The sequence below is a fragment of the Apodemus sylvaticus genome, chromosome 2 (genome assembly GCF_947179515.1).
Source record: "Apodemus sylvaticus chromosome 2, mApoSyl1.1, whole genome shotgun sequence".
In the NCBI taxonomy this organism is placed as follows: Eukaryota; Metazoa; Chordata; class Mammalia; order Rodentia; family Muridae; genus Apodemus; species Apodemus sylvaticus.
Window position 1 is genome coordinate 5235559 of NC_067473.1, and position 21201 is coordinate 5256759.

At 56.5% G+C, this 21201-nt stretch overlaps 2 protein-coding genes and 1 pseudogene across 8 annotated transcripts; 2 read left to right on the plus strand and 1 right to left on the minus strand.

Moving 5' to 3' along the window:
- Window position 1: 1 nt before the first annotated feature.
- Window positions 2–4086, plus strand: Fastk (Fas activated serine/threonine kinase). Of its 4 annotated transcripts, none has more exons than XM_052173024.1 (10): window positions 3–187; window positions 890–1300; window positions 1708–1887; window positions 2011–2150; window positions 2741–2954; window positions 3053–3212; window positions 3308–3399; window positions 3468–3603; window positions 3681–3795; window positions 3870–4086. In XM_052173024.1, exons 1-10 carry the CDS (start codon window positions 106–108, stop codon window positions 3975–3977), a joined length of 1638 nt encoding a protein of 545 aa, XP_052028984.1. In that variant the 5' UTR covers window positions 3–105; the 3' UTR covers window positions 3978–4086. The 4 variants fall into 4 exon arrangements, with proteins under 4 accessions (XP_052028987.1, XP_052028984.1, XP_052028985.1 ...); XM_052173025.1 differs by lacking the exon at window positions 3–187 and adding an exon at window positions 194–724; XM_052173026.1 differs by lacking the exon at window positions 3–187 and adding an exon at window positions 194–442.
- A 91-nt stretch (window positions 4087–4177) lies between these two features.
- On the minus strand, window positions 4178–21188 carry Slc4a2 (solute carrier family 4 member 2). 4 transcript variants are annotated; one of them, XM_052173010.1, is made up of 23 exons: window positions 20635–21188; window positions 17386–17499; window positions 15451–15613; window positions 15095–15339; window positions 14891–15009; window positions 13425–13657; window positions 13190–13332; window positions 11946–12126; window positions 10675–10810; window positions 10408–10573; window positions 10164–10278; window positions 9866–10050; window positions 9519–9744; window positions 9094–9309; window positions 8865–9013; window positions 8585–8779; window positions 6115–6366; window positions 5917–6006; window positions 5662–5849; window positions 5080–5333; window positions 4821–4990; window positions 4489–4662; window positions 4178–4396 (listed from the first exon to the last, which is right to left on the minus strand). In XM_052173010.1, the coding sequence occupies exons 2-23, from the start codon at window positions 17434–17436 to the stop codon at window positions 4316–4318; spliced, it is 3732 nt and encodes a 1243-aa protein (XP_052028970.1). In that variant the 5' UTR covers window positions 17437–17499; window positions 20635–21188; the 3' UTR covers window positions 4178–4315. The 4 variants fall into 4 exon arrangements, with proteins under 4 accessions (XP_052028970.1, XP_052028971.1, XP_052028972.1 ...); XM_052173011.1 differs by lacking the exon at window positions 20635–21188 and adding an exon at window positions 19574–19735 and having other exon boundaries at window positions 10420–10573; XM_052173012.1 differs by lacking the exon at window positions 20635–21188 and adding an exon at window positions 19574–19735 and having other exon boundaries at window positions 5662–5828.
- Window positions 6495–6595, plus strand: LOC127679486 (uncharacterized; annotated as a pseudogene).
- Window positions 21189–21201: the final 13 nt, after the last annotated feature.

A 21201-nucleotide genomic window follows, 5' to 3' on the forward strand; every position in this document is an offset into this window, starting at 1 on the left:
CGCCTGCTGGGAGCCACGTCTCCGCTGCCCTGGCGCTGGGCTGCGATTGGCGTCTGGGGGCGATCCGGGGGCTGCTGGGAAGATGGCGGACTCGGTGGCCCGCTGATGAGGAGGCCGCGGGTGGAGCCCGGCTCCCGGGCCCCGAGACCAACTGAGAGAGTGACCTACGCGGGGCCCGGGGAGTCATGTAGGGTGGCGCCTGCGGGGCGGACCTCGGGAGGGCGGCGGGAGCTGGTGTTAGTGGTGGCGGCCACGGGCTGCTAGCCTCCTGGGGCCGGGCCGGGGTGTGGGGCCCCTCCCGCGGACAGCATCAACTCCGCGCCTTGGCCGATGGCTCACTCGGGCTCGGCGCGCGCCCTGCGAGGTTGCGCCGTGTTCTCATTTCACTAGTGAGGAGGCTTAGGCAGAGAGGCGAAGACATTAGTCCAAGGTCACGCAGCTGGTAAGTGGGAGCGCCCAGCATGGGACCCAGCAGCCGCTGCAGAGCCTGCGTTCCACCCACCCCGCCGCCGCCTCCTGCGGGAGGGAGAGGTGGTCGTCAGGGCTCGTCGCCCGGACCACCGGGGCTCCAGGCTGGGTGCGACCACTAGCCCTGTGAATGACCTCAGGCTTAACCTCTCCGCCGCTCTGGGCCTTGTTTCTCCACCTGTGAAATGAGGTAATCCCAGCCCTGCGACTCCTCATCAGCTTGCACGGAGCATCGAAGGCGATATGCATGTGAAATGTGAATAGAGTCGCACTGAGTACACTTAAAGAATGAGGGTTTCTGTTTCAAGGAATCGGGGAAGAGAGGCAGGGTGGGGAAGAATGCCAGAGCAGTCAGGTAAGGACTAGATAGCATATTTCCCCTTGGAAGAAACCTGACCCGGTTTTCTGACCCACCCCTCAGGGTCTCCACCACCCAGCTCCATGCTTCGAATCCTGCTCTCTGCCCAGACCTCCCCTACTCGGCTGTCTGGTTTGGTGCTCATCCCGCCAGTACAGTCCTGTTGTTTGGGACCCGGCAAGGCTGGGGACCGGCATTATGGAGGAGGCCCTGTGCAAGGCCTTCAACGGCTTCTGGAACAGGCACGGAACCCTGGGGAGCTACTGCGATGGCTGAGCCAGAACCCCACCAAGGTGCGAGCTCATCACTACCCCGTGGCACTCCGTCGTCTGGGCCAGCTCTTGGCCTCTCAGCCTAGGCCCTCTCCTGTGGAGCAGGCCACACTGCAGGACTTGAGTCAGCTCATCATCCGAAACTGCCCCTCCTTTGACGTTCACACCATCCATGTGTGTCTACACCTTGCAGTCTTACTTGGTGAGGAGGGTATTGGAGGTGTGGGTGTTTAGGGAAGAGAGAGCAGTGGAGGACAGAAGCAAGCCATTGATAACTCAGATTCCCATCCAGTGGCGGCCCCTCCCCAAGCACACGTGTTGATTTCTCTCTTGTATGCATGGTGGAGATCAAGTCAAGCAGCACCTTTCTGAGGGTACTAGGTTCTCCCCAACACAGTGCTCCAGGAAGCCCCAGAGGCACAAGATGACTTGTGTAAGGCTTTCCCCACACTGTTGACACATCATGCTCACATGATACCATATCACTCCACTGAAATAAGTATTTTCCCATTCAAGAAATGACAAGGAATTTGGGGACTCATTCGCTCCACTTGGCAAGACAGCATACCCAGCTCTCACCAGGATGGTCTTCACCCCTCTCCCTCCCAGGCTTTCCGTCGGATGGACCACTCCTGTGTGCCCTCGAGCAGCAGCGAAGGGCCCGTCTCCCTCCAAAGCCTTCCTCCCCACATCAGCCTGCCATCTATGGCGGTCAGAGGTTGGAAGCGGCCCTGAGCTGCCCCCGTTTCCTGCGGTACCCTCGTCAGCATCTGATCAGAAGCCTGGCAGGTGCCAAGGGTTAAAGGGCGGCAAGGGATATGAGGAAGCCACTGGGGTGACCCACCCAGGCTGGGGCACAGTCTAGCCACGCGTCTTCCTTGAATGCGCAGTATGACGGGCTGTTCTTCACAGAGGCCAGGCCAGAAGAACTGACTCCTCATGTAATGGTGCTTCTGGCGCAGCACCTGGCCCGGCACCGGCTGCGGGAACCCCAGCTGCTGGAAGCCATTGCTCATTTCCTGGTGGTTCAGGAAGCCCAGCTCAACAGCAAGGTGGGCTGGCCCCCACCCTCCATGTCTCTGAGTTGTCCTCAGGGACTCGGTTAGGCCCAGCCCCTATCTAACTTGTTTGGCTTTTCCTGGGACAAGCATTCCAGCTGTCTGTGTTCGTTCCCCCAGGACATCTGTCTCTTGCTCACTGGTTGTCCAACTCCCATCATCAGTAGAGTAGTATGTCTGGGGCCCTGAAGCGTTCCAAGGCTCCTGCATAGCTGCCTAGTTCTGCCCCAGTGCTGTGGGCCATACCCACAGTTATCTTCCTACTGTGCTGTGTAGCTCAAGACACTGCAGAACTGGGGCGTGTGCTGAGACAGGCACATGCCTTGGGCATTGTGCCTTGAAAGCAGTTACTGACTGAACCAGGCCTCCCTGTGGTTGTACCAATCAAACCTGCCAGAGACCTTGGCATGGTGGCATGTGCCTTTAATCCTGGTGCAGAGGCAGTGGCAGGTGACTCTGGGTTTGAGGCCAGCCTGGTCTGCATAGCAAGTTCCAGGTTAGCGTTAGAGACATAGATCTGTCTCAAATGGGAGAAGATAGACACAGCAGTGTTTCCTGCTGGGTAAGGCTGCCTTTTTCTGCAGGTGGTACAGAAGCTGGTCCTGCCCTTTGGGAGGCTGAACTACATGCCCCTGGAACAGCAGTTTATGCCCTGTCTCGAGAGGATCCTGGCTCGGGAAGCAGGGGTGGCGCCCTTGGCCACAGTCAACATTTTGATGTCACTGTGCCAGCTGCAGCGCTTGCCCTTCAGAGCCCTGCAGTTTGTCTTCTCCCCCAGCTTCATGAGCCACATCAATGGTATGCACACAGAGTGGCCGCTGGGGCTGCGGGCTGTAGGGCCAGGGGCACGCCCGGGTGTCAGCGCCCAGTGTCCCCCAGTCCCTGCTTCCCTACAGGCACCCCTCCTTCTCTGATTGTGCGACGCTACCTCTCTCTACTTGACACGGCTGTGCAGCTTGAGCTCCCGGGGTACCAAGGCCCCCGCCTTCCCCAAAGGCAGCGAGTGCCCATCTTCCCACAGCCCCTCATCACTGACCGTGCACGCTGCAAATACAGGTGGGCTAGGGGAGGGACAGCCCCAGGAGCAGAGGAGGAAAGCCAGAGCCAATGTTTCCTAACAGAGTGACTTTCCTCTACCGCTGTCCTTTTAGTCACAAGGACATGGTAGCTGAGGGGCTGCGCCAGCTATTAGGGGAAGAAAAATACCGTCAGGATCTGACCGTACCTCCAGGCTACTGCACAGGTGAGGTGTGCATGGTATGGGTGGTCAGCCTAAAGCTGTAGGAAGGCTAAGGCTTATCTGTCCTGCAGACTTTCTCCTCTGTGTGGGTAGCTCTGGTGCTGTGCTACCTATGAGGACACAGGACCCCTTTCTGCCCTACCCACCACGGTCCTGCCAACAGGACCAGGCTAACTTTGACTCCACAACCCAAGATCCTACCCAGAGGTAAGGAAAACAACACAGGGTTGGGAGCCTTGGCTGCAAGTCCACCAGCAGCCTGAGCTGAGTCCCCTGCTCTCCAGGGTGGTGCTGATGCTGCGAGAACGCTGGCATTTCTGCCGAGATGGCAGGGTGCTGCTGGGCTCTCGGGCCCTGAGGGAGCGGCACCTGGGCCTACTGGGCTACCAACTCCTGCCGGTGAGAAAGTCTGTCCCGCCCCATCCATGTGTGTTCTTACAGCCGACCCACTGCAACCTGTCTTCTCTCCACAGTTGCCATTTGAAGAGCTGGAGTCTCAGAGAGGCCTGCCCCAGCTCAAGAGCTACCTAAGACAAAAGCTTCAGGCCTTAGGTCTTCGCTGGGGACCTGAGGGTGGGTGAGGGAGTGCACACAGGCCTCAGGAAGGATCCCCTATGGGGAGGAGGGTGGACAATTTGCACTTTGGCTCCCTGTTATTTTTTTTTTCATTAAAATCCCTTTCCTTCCTGATGATGAATCTCGTTTCTGGGATAACGGGGCTGGGCCACCACCTCTTTCCACTCGTGACCCCCACCACCAAAGACACAGACCAAGCCCAGGGTGGGGTTGAAGCACTTTACTGCAGGATGGGGAGAAGGGGGGCTTTAAATTATTCACTTAAATAAAAATGAGGAGGGGCAGGAGGAGGGGAGCCCCAGCCCCCAGCCCTCACTCCCTCTGCTGTGCTTCCAGACAGCAGCTACACGGGCATGGGCATCTCGTTGTACTCATCCACACCTTCACACTCATCAAACACTGGCTCTGCCTCATTGGCATCCAGCTGTGAAGAGAAAGGAAGGAGAGGGTTGATCTTTATGGACTCAGGGGAGCGAGGACTGTAGGGAGAAAGAGACGAGGGCGATAGGTGCTTACACATTTCATTTCTCGCTCAGTGAAGATTCGGGTAAGTACCACCATGCGCAGAGGCACTGTGAGGATGAGGATGAACGGGAAGGCCAGGGAAGCAGCTGTGGACATGACCGCCCAGAGCAGGGCCAGGCAGAGCAACTGCAGGGCAGTGAACAGGTGCATCCGCATGGTCCGAACCTGGAGGCAGAGATGAGGTGAGCCTAGACCCAGCCCGCACGAGGACAAGTGTCCTCCTCCTCCCTGGGAGATAAAGGACTACAGGATTTCCAGAGCTCCGCTGTACAGGGAGGAGGCAAACAGGCTGGCCAAGGCTGGCTTTCAGTGCAGGAACTAACCTTCTTGACATAGGTAACATCTGGGTGGTGTTTGGGTGGCATGAGTAGCAGGTGCAACCGTTCGTAGAACTGGATCCCATTAAGGGAAGTAACTCCCATGTATAAGAAAATGCCGAAGAGTACAGCCAGGGGGATCTGCCGCAGTAGGTCCCCGATGACCATGGAGAGGCCTGGGAGGGGAAGGAAGAGTTGGTCCCTTCCGGTTGGGAACCCTGGGGACCTCCCATGGAAGGTGAGGTTCAGAATATAGACAGCATACCCACGAGCAGGGCCACCAGCAGCCCTGTCACCCGCTGTTCCTTGACTTCCTGAATCTTGGGTTTGTCCCCAGGTGCCACAGCCTTGCTCATGACAGTGAGTGCGTTGGCATGAGTGACAGAGCGGACAGTGGCAGCAGCCAACCAAGGCAGGCCAAAGAGGGCACAGATGCCACCCATGGCTACAATGAGCAACAGGTCGAGGTGGAAACCAGAGCCCTTCTGCAGCATCCTCTCTTTCTTGGAGATGATCAGCCTGGGAGGAGGGAGGCACAGTGAAACCCAGGCTCCTCCCGCAGAGACAGTAGGCATGGTTCTGCGGGCTCCTGTCCATCCCACTGGGACTGGACCTCCATCACAGAGCTGAGCTTGTGCCCTTAGCCTGTACCTTCAGGATTTCTCCTGGAAAGCCCTGCTAGGCTAGCCTGCAATGCCTATGCCCTGTCCAACCCTGGCTAACGCCAGAGACATTTCTGTTACCTGGAAAAGAAGCTAGTTAGCCTGGCATTCAGGGCCCAATGGCGATAGGTTCCATGCCCCTGAGTCTGGCTGAGGACCCTGCCCCCTTAGCTAGGATAGCTCACGTGGTGATCTGTGTCTCCATGAAGATGAGGATGAACACCAGAACAGCAGGCAGCAGGCTGGCCACCATCATCCACACAGGGAAGGGGGTCTTTTCTCCGAGGGGGTTGATGACCCAGCCCCGCTTGTCTGGGGCTGTCACTGAGAATCCACTGGGCACACTCAGCTTCTGCAAGGCAGAGACAGTGTGCTGAGGAGACTCAGTGGAACACCAGAACCGTGGGGGGCGGGGGGGGGGGAAACAGCGCGTGCCTTACCTGGGTGTAGGTATCCTCAATACTGTAATCCACAAGCACCATGATGAGGATCGCGATGGGTACCCCAAAGTCCCCAATTACCCGCCGGATCTAAGAGGGCAAGCACCGTGCTCAGAGGCCTTCTGTCCCATGCAATTCCCGATACTCCAAACCATCCCCTTCCTGACTTCAGTTCCTCCAGTCTGCAAACCCACATACCCGGCCAGGGAAAAACCGGCTGTTCTTAAATTTGCGCAGGAAGAAGGCAATGAAGAAAGTGCCAGCCATCAGCACCAGAGATAGCAAGGCTGTGTTGGGCTGGCCCCGGAGCCTCTCCTGCCCGGGCTGCCCAGGTGTGCTGCTGTTGTCTGATACCAGTGTGGTTGCTGCCCAAGTCATATTATTACTGCTGCTGTCTGCTTCTGAGTCGTTGGAGACTGAGCAGCCATGGAGGGGGTGCTCCTGGAAGATCTGGAAAGGAATCACAGAGACATGGGCAGGGCGGGGCCAGGCTGGATGCTGGCGGGCTACAGTGGGACTCTGGCAGAGGCCAGCCTGCCTTCTAGAAACTTGTCTTACCAGGTTAAGAAAATGACTTAGTGCTTGCTTCAGTAGCACATGTACTAAAATTAGATACAGAGAAGATCAGAATGGCCCTGTGCAAGCGATGATATGCAACTCTCCAGTGTTCCATATTTTTAAACACCCGATTCAGTCTATTTTAACACTAAATCATTATCTCAAAAAAAAAAAAAAAATAATGTTACCATCACAAGTTCACATGCACAGGGTCTGACCATAGATATACAAGGTGTGAAATTTATGTGTGGAAACTACTTTCACTTAACTTAGTTCAATGGTTTTTTGCACCAACATTTCTTTTTTCTTTTACTTCATTACATTTATTTAGTGTGTGAATGTATGCATACAGGTATGCACATAGGTGTGTGTGTATATATGGGGGGGGGGCATGTTTGTGCCACCCATGGCACCCGTTGTAGAGGTTACAATGACTTTTGGGAACCAGTGCTCCTACTATTAGGTGGGTCCCAAGGATCAAATTCAAGTCGTCAGGCTTGGTGGCACGTAACTTCACCCAGTGGGTCATCTTGCTGGCCTCTACCATTTTCCCTTTATGAGACCGCCCTGGCTGGCCTGGAATTCACTATGTAGACTAGGCTGGTCTCAACCTCACAGCGATCTACCAGTCTCTGTGTCCTCTGCTAGAGTGCTGGGATCAAAGGCACCCCACTGCACCCAGCCCCAATATTTTTTTTTTAAAGATTTATTTATTTATTATTATATGTAGGTACACTGTCGCTGTCTTCAGACACCAGAAGAGGGCATCAGATCCCATGACAGATGGTTGTGAGGCACCATGTGGTTGCTGGGAATTGAACTCAGGACCTCTGGAAGAGCAGTTAGTGCTCTTAACCGCTGAGACATCTCTCCAGTCCGCCCCAATATTTCTTAATGTACTTAAGCACAAGTTTCTCAGCTAATTTTATAAGTCCCAAAAAAACCTAAATTACATTTTTTTTTCCCGAGACAGGGTTTCTCTGTGTAGCCCTGGCTGTCCTGGAACTCACTCTGTAGACCAAGCTGGCCTCGAACTCAGAAATCCGCCTGCCTCTGCCTCCCAAGTGCTAGGATTAAAGGCATGCACCACCACTGCCCGGCAGAATCAGAGTTTTAAAAATGCCAAATGTTTTCATAGTCACACGTAAATATTAAGAAAATATTCAGAAGCCGGCCATTTTTACAATCTTAGATTCTAATGAAAGTGTATTTTTAGCCAGGCAGTGGTGGCACACGCCTGTAATCCCAGTACTTGGGAGGCAGAGGCAGCACTTCTGAGATTGAGGCTAGTCTGGCCTACAGAGTGAGTTCCAGGATAGCCAGGGCTATACAGAGAAAGCCTGTCTGGAAAAATACCAAATCCAATAAACCAAAAAAAAAAAAAAAAGTTTCTTTTTTATCCTTGTTAAAGTATTTTATCCTTGTTATTAAAAATATGTGAGGACTGAAGAGATGGCTCAGTGGTTAAGAGCACTGACTGCTCTTCCAGAAGTCCTGAGTTCAATTCCCAGCAACCACATGATGACTCACAACCATCTGTGACAGATCTGATGCCCTCTTCTGGGGTGTCTGAAGACAGCTACAGTGTACTCACGTACATAAAATAAAATCTTTTTTAAAAACCTGTGAGTTTGTAAAAGGTTGATGTGATGCTCAGTGATGAGGCCGCCATGGGAAGGGCGGGGTGGGGCAGAGCAGGGTGGGGTGGGCCAGCTGTAGCATTGTGCCTCACTCTGCCACATTCCCAATGGGCTTCCTGCTTTACCCACCACCTCCAACCCTCTCTTGACTCCATATTACTCTGCTCATGAGCAGACTCCAGGGGATGTCAGAATTAGCCTGGCCTGCAGTCCAGAAGGAAGAACCAAGACACAAGACATATACAGACATTAAATGAGGAAAGCAAGGGTGGGTGGAAGCCAGCCAAAGGGCTCAGTGGGTGAAGGTGCTTGATGCTAAGCCTGGCAGTCTGAGGTCCATGCAAAGGGGAAAGAGTGAGCCAACTCCACACCCACAGATAATGGAATGTATCTGTGTACACACAGATAATAAATAGGATGAATTAAGGACGACAGGATGCCCCACGTTCCTTTGTACCCATCATGCCTACCTTGATCAGCTTATAGAAGGTCTCATAGATGAAGATGAGCGATATGAGAAAGGCAAAGATCTCCTGGGTGAATCGGGAGACAAAGCGGACCAGGAAGCTCCCCTCCAGGGCCACCATGAGCAGGGCCAGGAACACCAGCCAGAAGCCGATCCACACTCGGCCCACCAAGTACTCCAGCTGATTGCTGCTGCAGAACTGCGCAGGAAAGGTGGGGAGTCCTTAGGGGCGCCAAGAGCCACGTCTGGGAAGGACGGTCAAGGAGGACAGAAGGAGCTCTTACCGAGAAGAAGGCCTCCTCGAAGACCAGCAGAGGCCCAGAGAAGCCAATCACCAGCAGTGGCTGGGCCCCCAGCAGGCAGAAGATCACTCCCTGGAGTGCTGTGGACATGATCAGCTCTGACACGCCTATCAGGTCCTTTGTCTTCTCCCCTGGAGGAGAGAGGGGCAAGCTGAGCACCGGGTGGCCAGGCCCGTGCACATCTGCCGCTCCCACTAAAACCTCTCCTTACCCAGGAGCCCCCCAAAGGTGATGGCAGGAGACAGGGCGGCAAAGTAGATGAAAATAACGGCAGCCAGGCACTGGGGGTCAAGGGCGTCGCGGAAGTCGCTCAGGTAGTGGGGGTAGCGCCGCCGCACATCACGGATCAGCCCCCCAAAGGGCCGGCCTGTCCTCCGAAGGGGGTCATCTTCAGCTGCACCTGCTACCTCTGCCATCTGCAGGAGTGCTGCAACCCAGGCCTCCATCAGGGCGCCTGTGGCACCCTCCCGTCCACCCCAGCAGGCCCTCCTCCGTGAATGCAGAGCATACTGACTACAGACAGAGACAATGTAGTCAGTTGGCTTCTGGTCAGGTGCCTACAGGCCATCCAGTGCCATGAGCTCCCTCCTTAAGTAATGCCACCTGGCCCAGGCCTACTCGGACGGGCGGGCGTACCCTTATCTTGGGCAGACTTGGGCTCTAGCCCAGTCCCAGGGGGTAGCAGGCGGCCCTGCTCCTCTCGCTTCTTTAGCATCTGGCGTTGGAAATGGGCGACAGAGCGCAGCAGCTCCTCGCCCTGCACCTCCGAAGGCGGTAGCACAACACTGCAGTCCAGGAAGGCATTGATGGCAGTCAGCAAGTCGTCTCGCTCATCCGCCAGGTAGGCCGCCTCGTGAAATTGCTGCCCAAGCAGAGAGTGACCAGGGAGATTACAAGAGGGGGCAGAGGCTGGGAACAAGGGCTGTACAAGGTTAGTGGCCGGGACAGGGTTACAGGAGAAGGTTGAAGGAGAAATAGCTGACCTTGTCAGACATGAGGGTGGAGATGGATCGGCCGATCTCATGGTAGTCCATGTTGGCACTGCTGGGGCCCAGCAGCAAGAAGAGGAAACGCACAGGCACAGGCACCTCCAGTACTGCATCCAGCTCCACAGCCTCCCGCAGACGCACAAAGGCCATGGTAGGGCGGGAGAGGAACTCCACACAGCCTAGGGATGTGGAACCACTATGGGCAAAAGCAGGCTGCAGGCCCCTCCACTTTCCAAGTCCTGGATGGCCCAAAGGCCCAGCTTCTAACCCCCACTAGCTCCTCCTCACGTACCCACGAGGACCACTGTGGCCTCCGCGTTCTCAGGGATCTTCTCCAGCAGTTTCAGCTCGTGCTTGGACTTGGAGCGTGTAATTCCTGCAGGTGGGGCTGGGGGTGGCAGCTCCCGCTGAGGGTTGGGACGGGAGGAACAGGACAGGACTCAGTCCAAGCAGCACCTCCCATTCCCTAGCTGCATTCCACACTGGGTTTGCTCAGACCCTCCTGCCAGCCCCTAGGCAGGACCCATCCCCTTCACCTCTCTATCCACCTCCAGTCGGGTTTCAGGAACACCACCAATGAGAGGCTCAGTGACATGAGGATCACTCTCAGTCCCCTGGGCATGGTGATGCCCCAGTAGAGAGCCTAGAGAGCCCGCTGAGATGTTCCGGGGGAAGGAGAACTCTTTCTCGTCACTTGGGTGGCTAGTGAACAGAGGACAATGAGCATCAGGAAGGCCGCATCAGGGCTAGGGGCAGGCAGGTGGGGATGTGTCTGGGCTCTCCTGCCTGAGGACCAGCCCTACCTGTGCTTCAGAAGAAGGGCTCGGAGCACATTGGCTCTATCCTCCGCCTTGATCTGGTCAGAGATGACCATCTGCTCGACCACCTGATGGGCCACCCCAGGCAGGGTCTGCTGATCGAGGTCTAAGAGCACAGCTCCTGCCATAGGTGGTAGAGGGAACTTGTCACCCCAGAACCAGCAGCAACAGTAGGGAGCAGACAGGAGGGAGAGTGAGGACAGGCTGGGCAGCCAGGTAGTGTAGGACAGGGCCTGAACTTGAGTGCCAGATCTGCTCCTAAAGCCTCTGCCAATTTATCTTCTTTACTCTTTGTCCCCATCCTTTCCCCTCCTAGGAATACTGCAGGAGGCTGACTGAGACTACCACGGTTTAGTTATCTAATGCCCTATCCCAGGAGCACCCAGCTTAGGCCGCCCAGGCACCCACTCTAGCTGTGTCCTATGGCGTTAGAAAGTTATTCCTGTTATTAACCACAGTGCAGACTCCCCATGATGTTCCCAGGGTCCTAGATCGCCCTCATATTCCAGCTGGCCTATGGCCTTGTACACACGGCAACCTGGGGTCACTGGAAAGTTTTCCCAGATTTCCTCCTTCACTTCTGCAAGCCCAAGGGAGCTTGCCCTGTCACTCAAATACATATAGAAATGAAACACCTTTCAAAAGCCACCAGACACTTATCTGGCAAGGTCAACTTTCCAGAACAAAGGACTAAGGAATAAATAAAGTGCTTCTGAGCAGCCAAAACAGCCTAGGAGATAAAGCTCTTCCTCAGGCGGTTCACCCAAAGCCCAGAGCCCTCACTTGCAGCCTGTTTGCTTTCTGTTTGGAAACAATTCCAGGAGATCTCAGTCCTCAGCTGCTTAGAAACCTTTCAAAGAACAACTGGGAGTGATTGCCCAATAGGAAGGAGGAAGCAAGGACTCTGGAGCCCTGCACCTGTGGGTTTTTTTAGTGTAGTTTAGACAGTCTTACAGGTTAGGTAATATTCCCAGATCCTCTAAGAGGTTAGCAGAGGCTGGGCGTGGTGGTACATGCCAGTAATTCCAGCAATGGCGGGAGGATAAGGAGGTCAAGGTGAGGGTCAGCTGCACAGTGAGTTCAAAGTTAGTCCAGGGCATTTGAGACCTATCTCTAAAATAAAACATGCTAACAAGGCGCCAAGAATTTCAGTACTTTTCCATAAAAATGTTTGCTCTCAAATCATTTTAAAAGGAAAAGCTTCAGTTCTGGAGCTGGAAGCAAAGCTTTCTTGAAGTAGGTAAACTGAAGCGTACCATGGGCCAGCGTCCTGCGGAGCTCCAGGAGGCTACGGAAGGACAGTGAGGCCACGTGAGGCTTGCCCCAGCGTTCAGTCTCCTCTTCCACATCCTCCTCAAATTTTATCCAGCGAGCTGTCTCCCGCCACTGAGGCTCCTGGTTTTTGTCCAACAGCAACTCATTCAGCTCCACAAACACCTTGGGACAAGATGAGACAGTGCTTCGGGAAACAGCGTCAGAGGATACTGGGAACCACCTCTGGAGAAGCAGCATCAGAAGGGGCAGGCGACCGTGGGCCACAGTGATGGTCCATAGGCATTCATGACTGATTAATCAGTCGTGAATTTCCTGTCTTCCATGGCAGACAGAGGACTGAGTCAGGTCTGTGACCAGGACTCAGAGCCAGGTGGAGTCACCGTGTGAGGGGGCCATGGGCTTCTGGAGACCTACACATGACTGACAAGACTAGCAGCCGCTGAGTGGTAGAGTATTTCTGTAGTCCCAGCCCTTGAGATGCCAAGGCACAGAGGGCTAAGGCAGAACTGCCTTGAGTTTATGGCCAGACTGGGTTCCATAGTAAATTCCAAGACAGTCTAGACTACAAAGTGAGACCCTCATCTTTTTCAGCCTCCCTCCCTGAAAAACAGCAAATAAAAATGCCAGGGGACAGTCACCTGTCTAGGCCAGTGTCAGGACGGTGCAGGGAAGGACTTGCTGAGGGTCGGAACAGCTCTAGCTGGGCAGTGGCCATCTGGGTGGCGTGGGTACAGCATGACCTTGGACTAGGCACTCAGTACAGGTGCGATTTACTATAGTGCTATTCTACTTCAATAAAAGCATTAAAAACAGCACACACTGTGTTAAAGTTCAGAGCCCCACACTAAGATGGGCAGTGTCCCTAAATAATAAAGTAACCTTGGCCAAGGAACAGAGCTGGTTTATGGCGGACACCAGCTGGCCTACCGCCTTCGCCAGCTGTTGGAAGGGTCAACTGAGAGGGAGGTTTGGCTTTGAAAATGAAGTGTTACATGGAGGAGCCTGAAGGTGCTTCTGTTCCCCTGCAGACCATTTACTGTGGCCGACCAGCAGGTGGCCATGGCTCCCAGCTCACTGAAGGCTCGGCTGTGAAGCAGGTACTGTCCATGAGATGACACTGCCCTGCGGTGCAGTGGGCAGCCACCCCTAGTTGAGGCAGCTCTGGGGCACCATGTCTGCTCGGTGGAAGGGGAGGAGATAGAAGACATGCAGTAGACAGGCATACCTCATGGGGCTTATGGGGGGCCCGTGGTCGTGCCCGAGGGGTGGGACCAGGCTCTCGACCTTCCCGGGCAGCCTGTGTAGACCCTTTGGCATTCTTCCTCACCAAGTGTCGCCGTACCCCAGGAACATCCTCAAATCGGTGACCTGGGGACAAGCAGAGAACCAGGATCAGCTCCTTACTCCTCTTACCCTGTGTCCCACCACGGAACAGACTGTCTGGGCCCCACAGCACTCACTTTTCATGAGGTCAAGGTCGGCTGTGGCCAGCGTCTGAGCCTCACTTTCATCAGTAGGGACCCTGGGCAACAGCGCCTGCTCCACCCCCGTCATACTGCCAATTCGTCTTCGCTCCTGAAGGTTGTAACTTCGATGTCCCGGCTGGGCCTTGGTCAAGGGACGCCCTGCAGCACCTCCGTCGTCACCTCCAGCTGTGCCACTGGCCACCACCACCATCTCCTCCACCAGAGTTCTGCATACAGAAGAGCCATGAGCCCCAAAGTCAGCTTCCTTCCTAGGCAGAAGCTCTGCACCTCTGCCCACCTGGTTTCTACTCTCAGAAGGCTCCTGACAGCCCAGCGCCAGCATCTGGAGCCCAGGGCCAGCATCTGGAGCCCAGGGCCAGCATCTGGAGCCCATGGCCAGCATCTGGAGCCCATGGCCAGCATCCGGAGCCCAGGGCCAGCATCTGGAGCCCAGCGCCAGCATCTGGAGCCCAGGGCCAGCATCTGGAGCCCAGCGCCAGCATCTGGAGCCCAGGGCCAGCATCTGGAGCCCAGGGCCAGCATCTGGAGCCCAGCACCAGCCTTTCATGGCTATACAGCCCCAGCAATCCCACAAGGCTTATCCGGACAGAACCCTCCTCACAATGTGGGCAGAGGCCAGCACTACTTGGTGTTTTAGAAGGTGAGATTTAACCTAGTATTTAGCAATATTCATTCACTCCCTTGCCCCTTTAGCCTGGAAGTGAGCTTTGAACTGCAGCAGATACCAATGCTTTGTCCCTCACAGACGTTCCAGCAAATTCTCTGCCAATGCCCCAGCATCCACTCAGCCCAGGGCCTTGCTGCGCCAGTCCTGCCTGTTTCGTACCTCAGTGCCAGGCTTTCCCTGTGGCTGCCACCTGTTCCCCTGCCGGCCTGGCATGCAGTGAGCCTATGCACTCCCTCTGTAGAGGGGCACCATGCCCTTTATGTCCATAGCACATCACACTGCCTGGTACCCAGAAAACAACAGGTCCGGCAGTGATAGTCGTAACCTTGAGTTTTCATTCAAAGTCATTTCCTCCTGGAAGCCTTCTCTGGCTAGTGCCCCAAACTCCGATCTACTACTGGTACTGACTCTACCAGAGGTATAGTGGTGTTCGCTACCACTTCACGTGGTGACATTTGCTTTCCCAATGAGTACACTGCCAACTCCCAGAAACAAGAGGGGGCTGCAGCAGGTCCTTTGTCCTTGGCCCAGTGCCTAAGCCAGTGTTGGGGACGGGGGCAGCTGAGCTTGCTAAGCCACGTGGTCATCCTTCTCAAGGCCAGTGAGCCCCATCCTGCCATGCTGTCCCTTCAGCATCCACTCAGCCCATGGCCTTGCTGCCAAGAGGCAGGCCTGGGACCTAGCCTGGCTGGCTCAGACCCTCCTTCCTTCACTCCTCCTCCCTGCTCTAGGAGGGGTGTCTGCCGGGACAGTTCAAGTACACTGCACTTACCCTGTCTGTGCCCCTTTGCTGAGCCGGGGAGCTGCCTCCTGGTGGGGCGTCTGTGTGGGGGGCGATGGGCTGGTCCTCTCTGCCTTCCTTTCAGCACCTTCATCCTCTTGGAGAAAGAACTGCAACCGGAAGCCATACGGAAAGGTAAGGCCAGGCCAGAAGCCTGCAGATGGCTCCCCTCCCAGGGGCCTAGGTACCACTTACCTGAACTGCAGAGGGGCTAGTGGCAGGAGACGGTTGCTGTGGAGGAGCTCTGAACCCTTCCGCTTCACCAGCTTCGTCCTCGTCTTCCTCCCCTTCCTCAATAGTGGGGGTCTCTCCAGTGGGAGAGGCTCCAGGGCGCCTCCGAGGTTTCCGTCCTGGGCCCTGGGGAGCCTTGCGGCGGCGGGCATCAGGAGGCAGGTGGGTGGATAGTGGATGATGGATGTGGTGGGAGGACTGGCGGTGGTCTGCAAGGAGGAGGGGCTTGACTGCAGGGAGGCCCAGCACCCCCTCCCACTATTACTCTGTTGGACAGTCTAACCTCACTCCTTAGCCTCCCTTCCCGTCTGCCTCCTCACATTCAAAGTCTTCCTCTCCATAGCTGCGGCCTGGCTCTTCTCCTCCTCGGGATCCAGCCTCCTGGAGGATCTCCTCGAACCGTTCCACACCTAAGGTACGAAGTTCATCTTCCTCCTGCTCAGGGAACCCAGGTGCTCCGGGGCTCAGGCTCTCTGGCTCTGGCTGTAAGAAAGCGAAGGGGAAACACATGGGGTTCACTTGGAATTGTACCCCAAAGCCCTGACCTGCCCAGAACCTGACATCCAGTAATGCCAGCAACCTATAATCTCCAACACACAAACTGAATCTCCATGTCGAGCAACCTATCCCTTCCAATGCAGGGACCTAATCCCACATCCTCGGCAGCTGTGATCTCCAAAGCCAGGGACCTAGCTCCCCAGCATCCCCCCCACACACACCCTTGTGTGTACAGTCGGGCCCAATCAACCCAGGGCAGGCCTGTACTAGATGACACCACAGAGTTCCCCATCCAGCCCTTCTGCAACCAGGCAGAATGTGAACTTCCCTGTTACTGTGGCAGAAGAAATTCCTTTGGCTGGAGGATAACTGCTGAGCCTTAAAAGTAACTTCTGAAGGCGTTTATGCTAAGTGCCCCAGAGTCGATCTGAGTCAAATCTATCCCTGCCTGGACAGGAATGTATGCTCTCGCTTGCCCAGAAAGCCCCCATGCCCTACAGTAGCTGCACACACACACAGGCCACCGCGGTGGCACTACCTTCCCCTCACAGCCAGCCAGCCAGCCCCGCCCCGCCCCCACCCCCACTCCCCCCACCTGAGTCATCCTGCGGGAGTGCAGCAGCTGACAGCACCAGCGAGGCCAGCGCAGGCCAGAACTGCGGGAAGGCTCAGCCTGGCTATCCGACCAGCAGCCTGGCCCAGCAGGGCCAGCAGCACTGGTCCAGCCCCCTGCCCACCCCACCCCCTGCAGGTTTCAGCTCCAGGCGCCACCACCAAATATTTGCTCAAGAGCTCCAGGACCTGAAGGGCATCAGGACCTCCAAAGGCCAGGGTATGCCGCCCCTTCCGTGGCAGTGCCAGCTGCTACAGCAAAGAAGAGCCAGGGAGGAGGATCAGTCTTGGGGAGACATGCAGAGGTAGAAGTGGGGAACACAGGAAAAAAAAAACCCAAACACCTAGGGCAGCCAAGGACAGGGGACTGGAGAAGGGAGGTCCTGCCTAGCCCATCGCTGCAGCTCCAGCAGACGAGCCCCAGCCCCCGCCCCATTTCCACGAGAAGCGCTGGGCAGGAGGGAGCCAGCAGTGAGGAGCTGGGAAACTCGAACGGCACCGAGGAGCTTGTGGGGAGGGGGAACGGGTCACCTCCTCGAACCTGAGGTCGGAGGAGGAAGTCCATGGCGGCAGGGGTGAACCTAGAAGAAGGGGGAGGGCACCAGCCAGTGTCCCTTCCCAGTCACGTGCCCCGATGGGCCACAGTGACCAATATAATGCGGCTGATTGTACCACTGGAGTTAATCATTAGACTTCTTAGGAAAATCAGAAGAGGGCCATGTGGGGTAGTGGCTATACTGGGGATGGGAGGAGGGCGGGCCTGGACAGCACGTGGGTCAGGGGCGGGGCCAGTCACTGGCAAGCTCTACTAGAGCCTTGGTGTGTGTGTGTGTGTGTGTGTGTGTGTGTGTGTATGTATAGACCTCCTTGGGGGCCTATGCGGTTAAGACCCAATCAAAGTTAACAGGGTTTAAAAGTCCTCAAACTCCAACTGCAGCTAAACTGTCCTCAACTCCTCAAACAAATGGAGGCCACCTCTCCCTCCCCTTCCCCATTTCTGCATCCTCACACATTCTGCAAAGCGTGGGTGTGGATGGCTGTGCTTCTCAGTCCAACACAGTCTCTCTTTTTTGGTAGTTTTTGCACCCCCACCCCCCACCCCCCACCTCTTTCTCTGGGCCAGCTCACCTGCGGGCAGTGCTTACCGTGTGCAAAGAATCTGCGCCCGAGGCGGGGCGCCTGGGGGCGCTGCTCATGGCCAAATCTTAGCCTTTCTCGCTGTCGCTTCGGCTTTCAGGGCAACAAGGTGGAGGCATAACCTGAGTGGGGGGAAGGGCTAGTCACCATCGGGGAGGAGGAGGCCAGCCCCCAGCCCAGCTCAGGAAGGGCCTTGGCTGGCTGCCACTGCAGTGTCTCCCGCCGTACAAGACCCTTCTACACTATGAAGGGCCTCACGGTGGCCCCTCAGAGGTGGTGAGAACAAAGAGCAAAGTGTATAGGAAGAGAAGCCCAGAGCTGGGCGATGAAAAGCGGCTGGTCCAAAGACAGATGAGAGCGCAGGCAGAGGCAGAACGGGAAGAGGCTCACGGCAGGCAGGAAGGAGCCAAGGCCTAGCCCCGGAGAGAAGGCAGGAGACATGAGGGAGGGAATGATAAGGGACAGAAGATGGGGAGGGAAGGGTCAGACAGGCACAGGAATGGGGCCCCTGGAGGTGAGCCTGAGACCAGAAAGGGGTGTGGTAGGGAGTGAGACACCCCACGGAGCAAGAGGGGTGTGGAGGCCAGGGCAGCTGGTTTCCCAAACAGAAAGGAGAGGGACTAGAAAGAACTTTGGAGAGAACCCAAAAGGGAAAGGGGGGAGGGCCCTGCGAGTCCAGAAAGGGCGCCCCCACAAGGCAAACCAGACAAGCAGCACCCCCTAGACATAAGACAGAAACAGGCCCCCAGTGCAGACCCACAACCTGACTCCACTCTCGGTAGGAAGAACGGAGGAGTTGGACAGAGGCCTTATAATGGGGGAGGGGCACGTGACACCGGCAGGGGGGTGGGCACAGAAACCCTGAAGGGGCAGTCTCTCTATCCCTTCCCGCCCTAGCCCTGGGCCAGGAAAATCTGAGTGGCAGGTCAGCCGTCCTGACGATGACTGTAGGTTGAGAGCTGTGACGGGGTAGGGGGAACCCAACCAGTGCAAACGGGGTGCCCATGCACAGTGAGGGCACCTCCCAATGCTCTCTGAAGGTAACCATGGTGCGCTGCTTAAGTGCTGCTGGGAATGTGAGGTTGCCTGATTTATGGCTACCTTGGCAATGCGATGGGCTAGCATAGGGTCAAATAATAGAGGTCTGGGGGGATCAGGCCAGAGTGGGGAGTCTGGGCCACACATTCCTGGCAAGAACTCCAACTCAGCTGACTGCTCTTTCCACCTCCCCCCTAAGCAGGCCTTCAGCCAGGGCCCGTCAGTGTGGGGAGAGCTGTCAGGAGGGACCTGGACTAGCAGGGTATAGGGAGTCTGTGTTCACCACCTGCAGGCGCTCACTTCCACCTCCAGGCTCTGCCCTCAGCGTGCTCCACCACCAAGCCCTCCTCCCTCTACCCATGCCCCCCTCCCTGCTGTCGTAGAATACAAAGCAGCCTCTGTCCAGGACATCGGTACCGATAATCCTAGTGGGGGCACATTCCCCGGACCAGCCCCGACGGGCCCGAAGGATTAGCATCTCTCCCCCAGCCCAAGGGATTAGCCGTGCGGACCCCCACTTGGGCATTAACCATTCCCCAAGTGAATTCGTACATTCCACAGCTCTTGGCTGTGGGGCTGGTGGGGGCGGAGAGAGTTTGATAAAATGGACCCAGATTTGAGGCAGCGCTCCCTCCACACCCAAGGAAGGAGCTCCTTACAGAGAAGGCAGCCCCCTAGGACTCAAACTTCAGGCTCGTCCCTCCCACCCTCACCCAGCTGCTCCCCCTTCTGTCTGACCTCTTGTCCTGATCTGACCCGCCAACCCTCTTCACGGCTCCACCTCTCAACCCCGAGATCCGGGGGGCTGCGGTCCCAGGCAACCCCCAAACTGGCGAGTTTCTGGGGCAGAGGGGCGTCTGGAACCCGCCCGGGAGTGGGAGAGCGAGCTGAAGGCAGCAGCTCCCTGAGACTACCTCCTCCTGGTGACAGGGGGCGCGGCACCTTGGCTTTAGGTAACTCTAAGAGGCGGACCCCGGAATCTCGCTTCCGACCCGTACGCCCACTCGCCTCCCCATCCTTCTCCCTGAGACCTCGCTCCCTGCGCCCCAGTCCCCGCCCTTTCCTCCACTTCCACTCTCTCGGCGCCCGAGTCTCCAGTCCCCCCCCACCCCCTCCTCCGCGGCCCTCACCCTCCCTCTCCGCCACCTAACTGCTTACCCGCTAGCTCTAGATTTCGTGTCCCGGGGGTCTCCGGGTCTCCCCTGATCCTCCGGAACCCTCGCGCGCTCCCGACGATTTCCCGGTGCCCACCCCGGGGCGCGCCCCCGCCGCTCCCAACTTCTCCCAACTCAACTTTCCCCCGCGCCGCGGGCAGGCCAGCCTCCAGCGTGCGCGCCCCCCGCAGCGCCGTGCGCGCCCCCGGCGCGGCTAGCTGAGAGGCGGAAAGCGGACGCTGAGAGTCCGCGGCGGGGGCGCGTTCCCAGGCACAGCCCGACACCGCCGGCCGGCGCGGCACCCGGGCTGTTCCCCCCCCACACCCGGGGCGAGGCTCCGGGGACGCCTTCTCTTGGCTCTAGTGAGCCACCTCCGTGAGGAAAGAAGCCAGCTTCACGTTGGGGATCGAGGGCGTGGAGTAGGGCCAGGAAATTGAGGCACAGGGAGTTGAACTACGGAGTTTTTTAACGTTAAGGCTCTGCAGGGCCCCCGCCCAAATAGCACCACTGGCTCCAAGAAAGCCCCGGTGTCTGCCTGAGAGAACGGGTGGCAGGCGAATGTGAGGAGCAACGACGCCGGAGTTGGGTGGCCGTGACCCTGAATTGATGAAAAACAAGACAACTTGTTGAAGATTCCTTACGTTGGCTAAAACTACCTCCGCGCCGAATGGAAGGAACCCTATTCACAGCCGACACCTCTACTGTAAAGACCCTTGCGTGTCATCTTGTTTTCTCGACTAAATTATCGATTATTTCTGATAAAGAATACACGTTGTGCGTCTTCAGTCTGCCACGTGGGCAAATCACAATATTGTTTATGCAAAGGCACTCAGATTTAAGTGAGTTGATTAACAAACGGTTAGCGCCTACTCTGGTTCCGGCGCTGAGGAATGCTGTTTGGGGCCGTTTTCGCCCGGTTCACAGCCCTCAAGAACGCAATCATGAGACAATTAGAGAGTAGTGCAAGAAAATCTATAATCAACTCCTTTATAGGGTGAGGTAAAGGCTGCTTGCTGCAAGTGTAGCATCTGTCTGTGGTCTTGTCTGTTGAGGGAAGTAACTGACCTGCCAGTCTTCGTGGGCCACACCCTGGCTGACTCCAGTGGGCCTGCTCTTAAGACTGAGATCTGGGGGACACCCAGGCTCCAGTCAGCTGGCCTCGGCATGTCAAAGTGGAGCCGCTGGAGTCCGGTGGGTTTCAAGGCGATAAATTGGGCCCAGCAGAAAGAGGGGACTCTGTCGTGTGTCCTTCCACTCAAATCCAGACTCTAACGGGGCACACCTGTCTCGCTGCCCAGCCCTGTGGTCAGCTGGTCCCTGTGAGGTCATCAGCAGTAAGACATCGCTCAGAATCATTCCCCAATCAGTCCTGGGGTCACCAGGTGGCCTAGGGAGAGGTGGAAACTAGTGCTGAAGCTGTCAGGAGGTCGCTGGTGACTCCAAACACCCAACCAGGTCAGAGCCGGGACAACAGCGCTCGGGATCTAGGCCGTCAAACGCAAACTTCAAGCAGAGAGCACCCCACCCCCACCCTCACTGTATTCTGGAACGCGTAGTCCCGGAGCGGCCCTTTTCTGGAAGGCTGTGAGCACAGAAAAGGAATAATAACAAGAGCGGGGCACACTGGGAGCC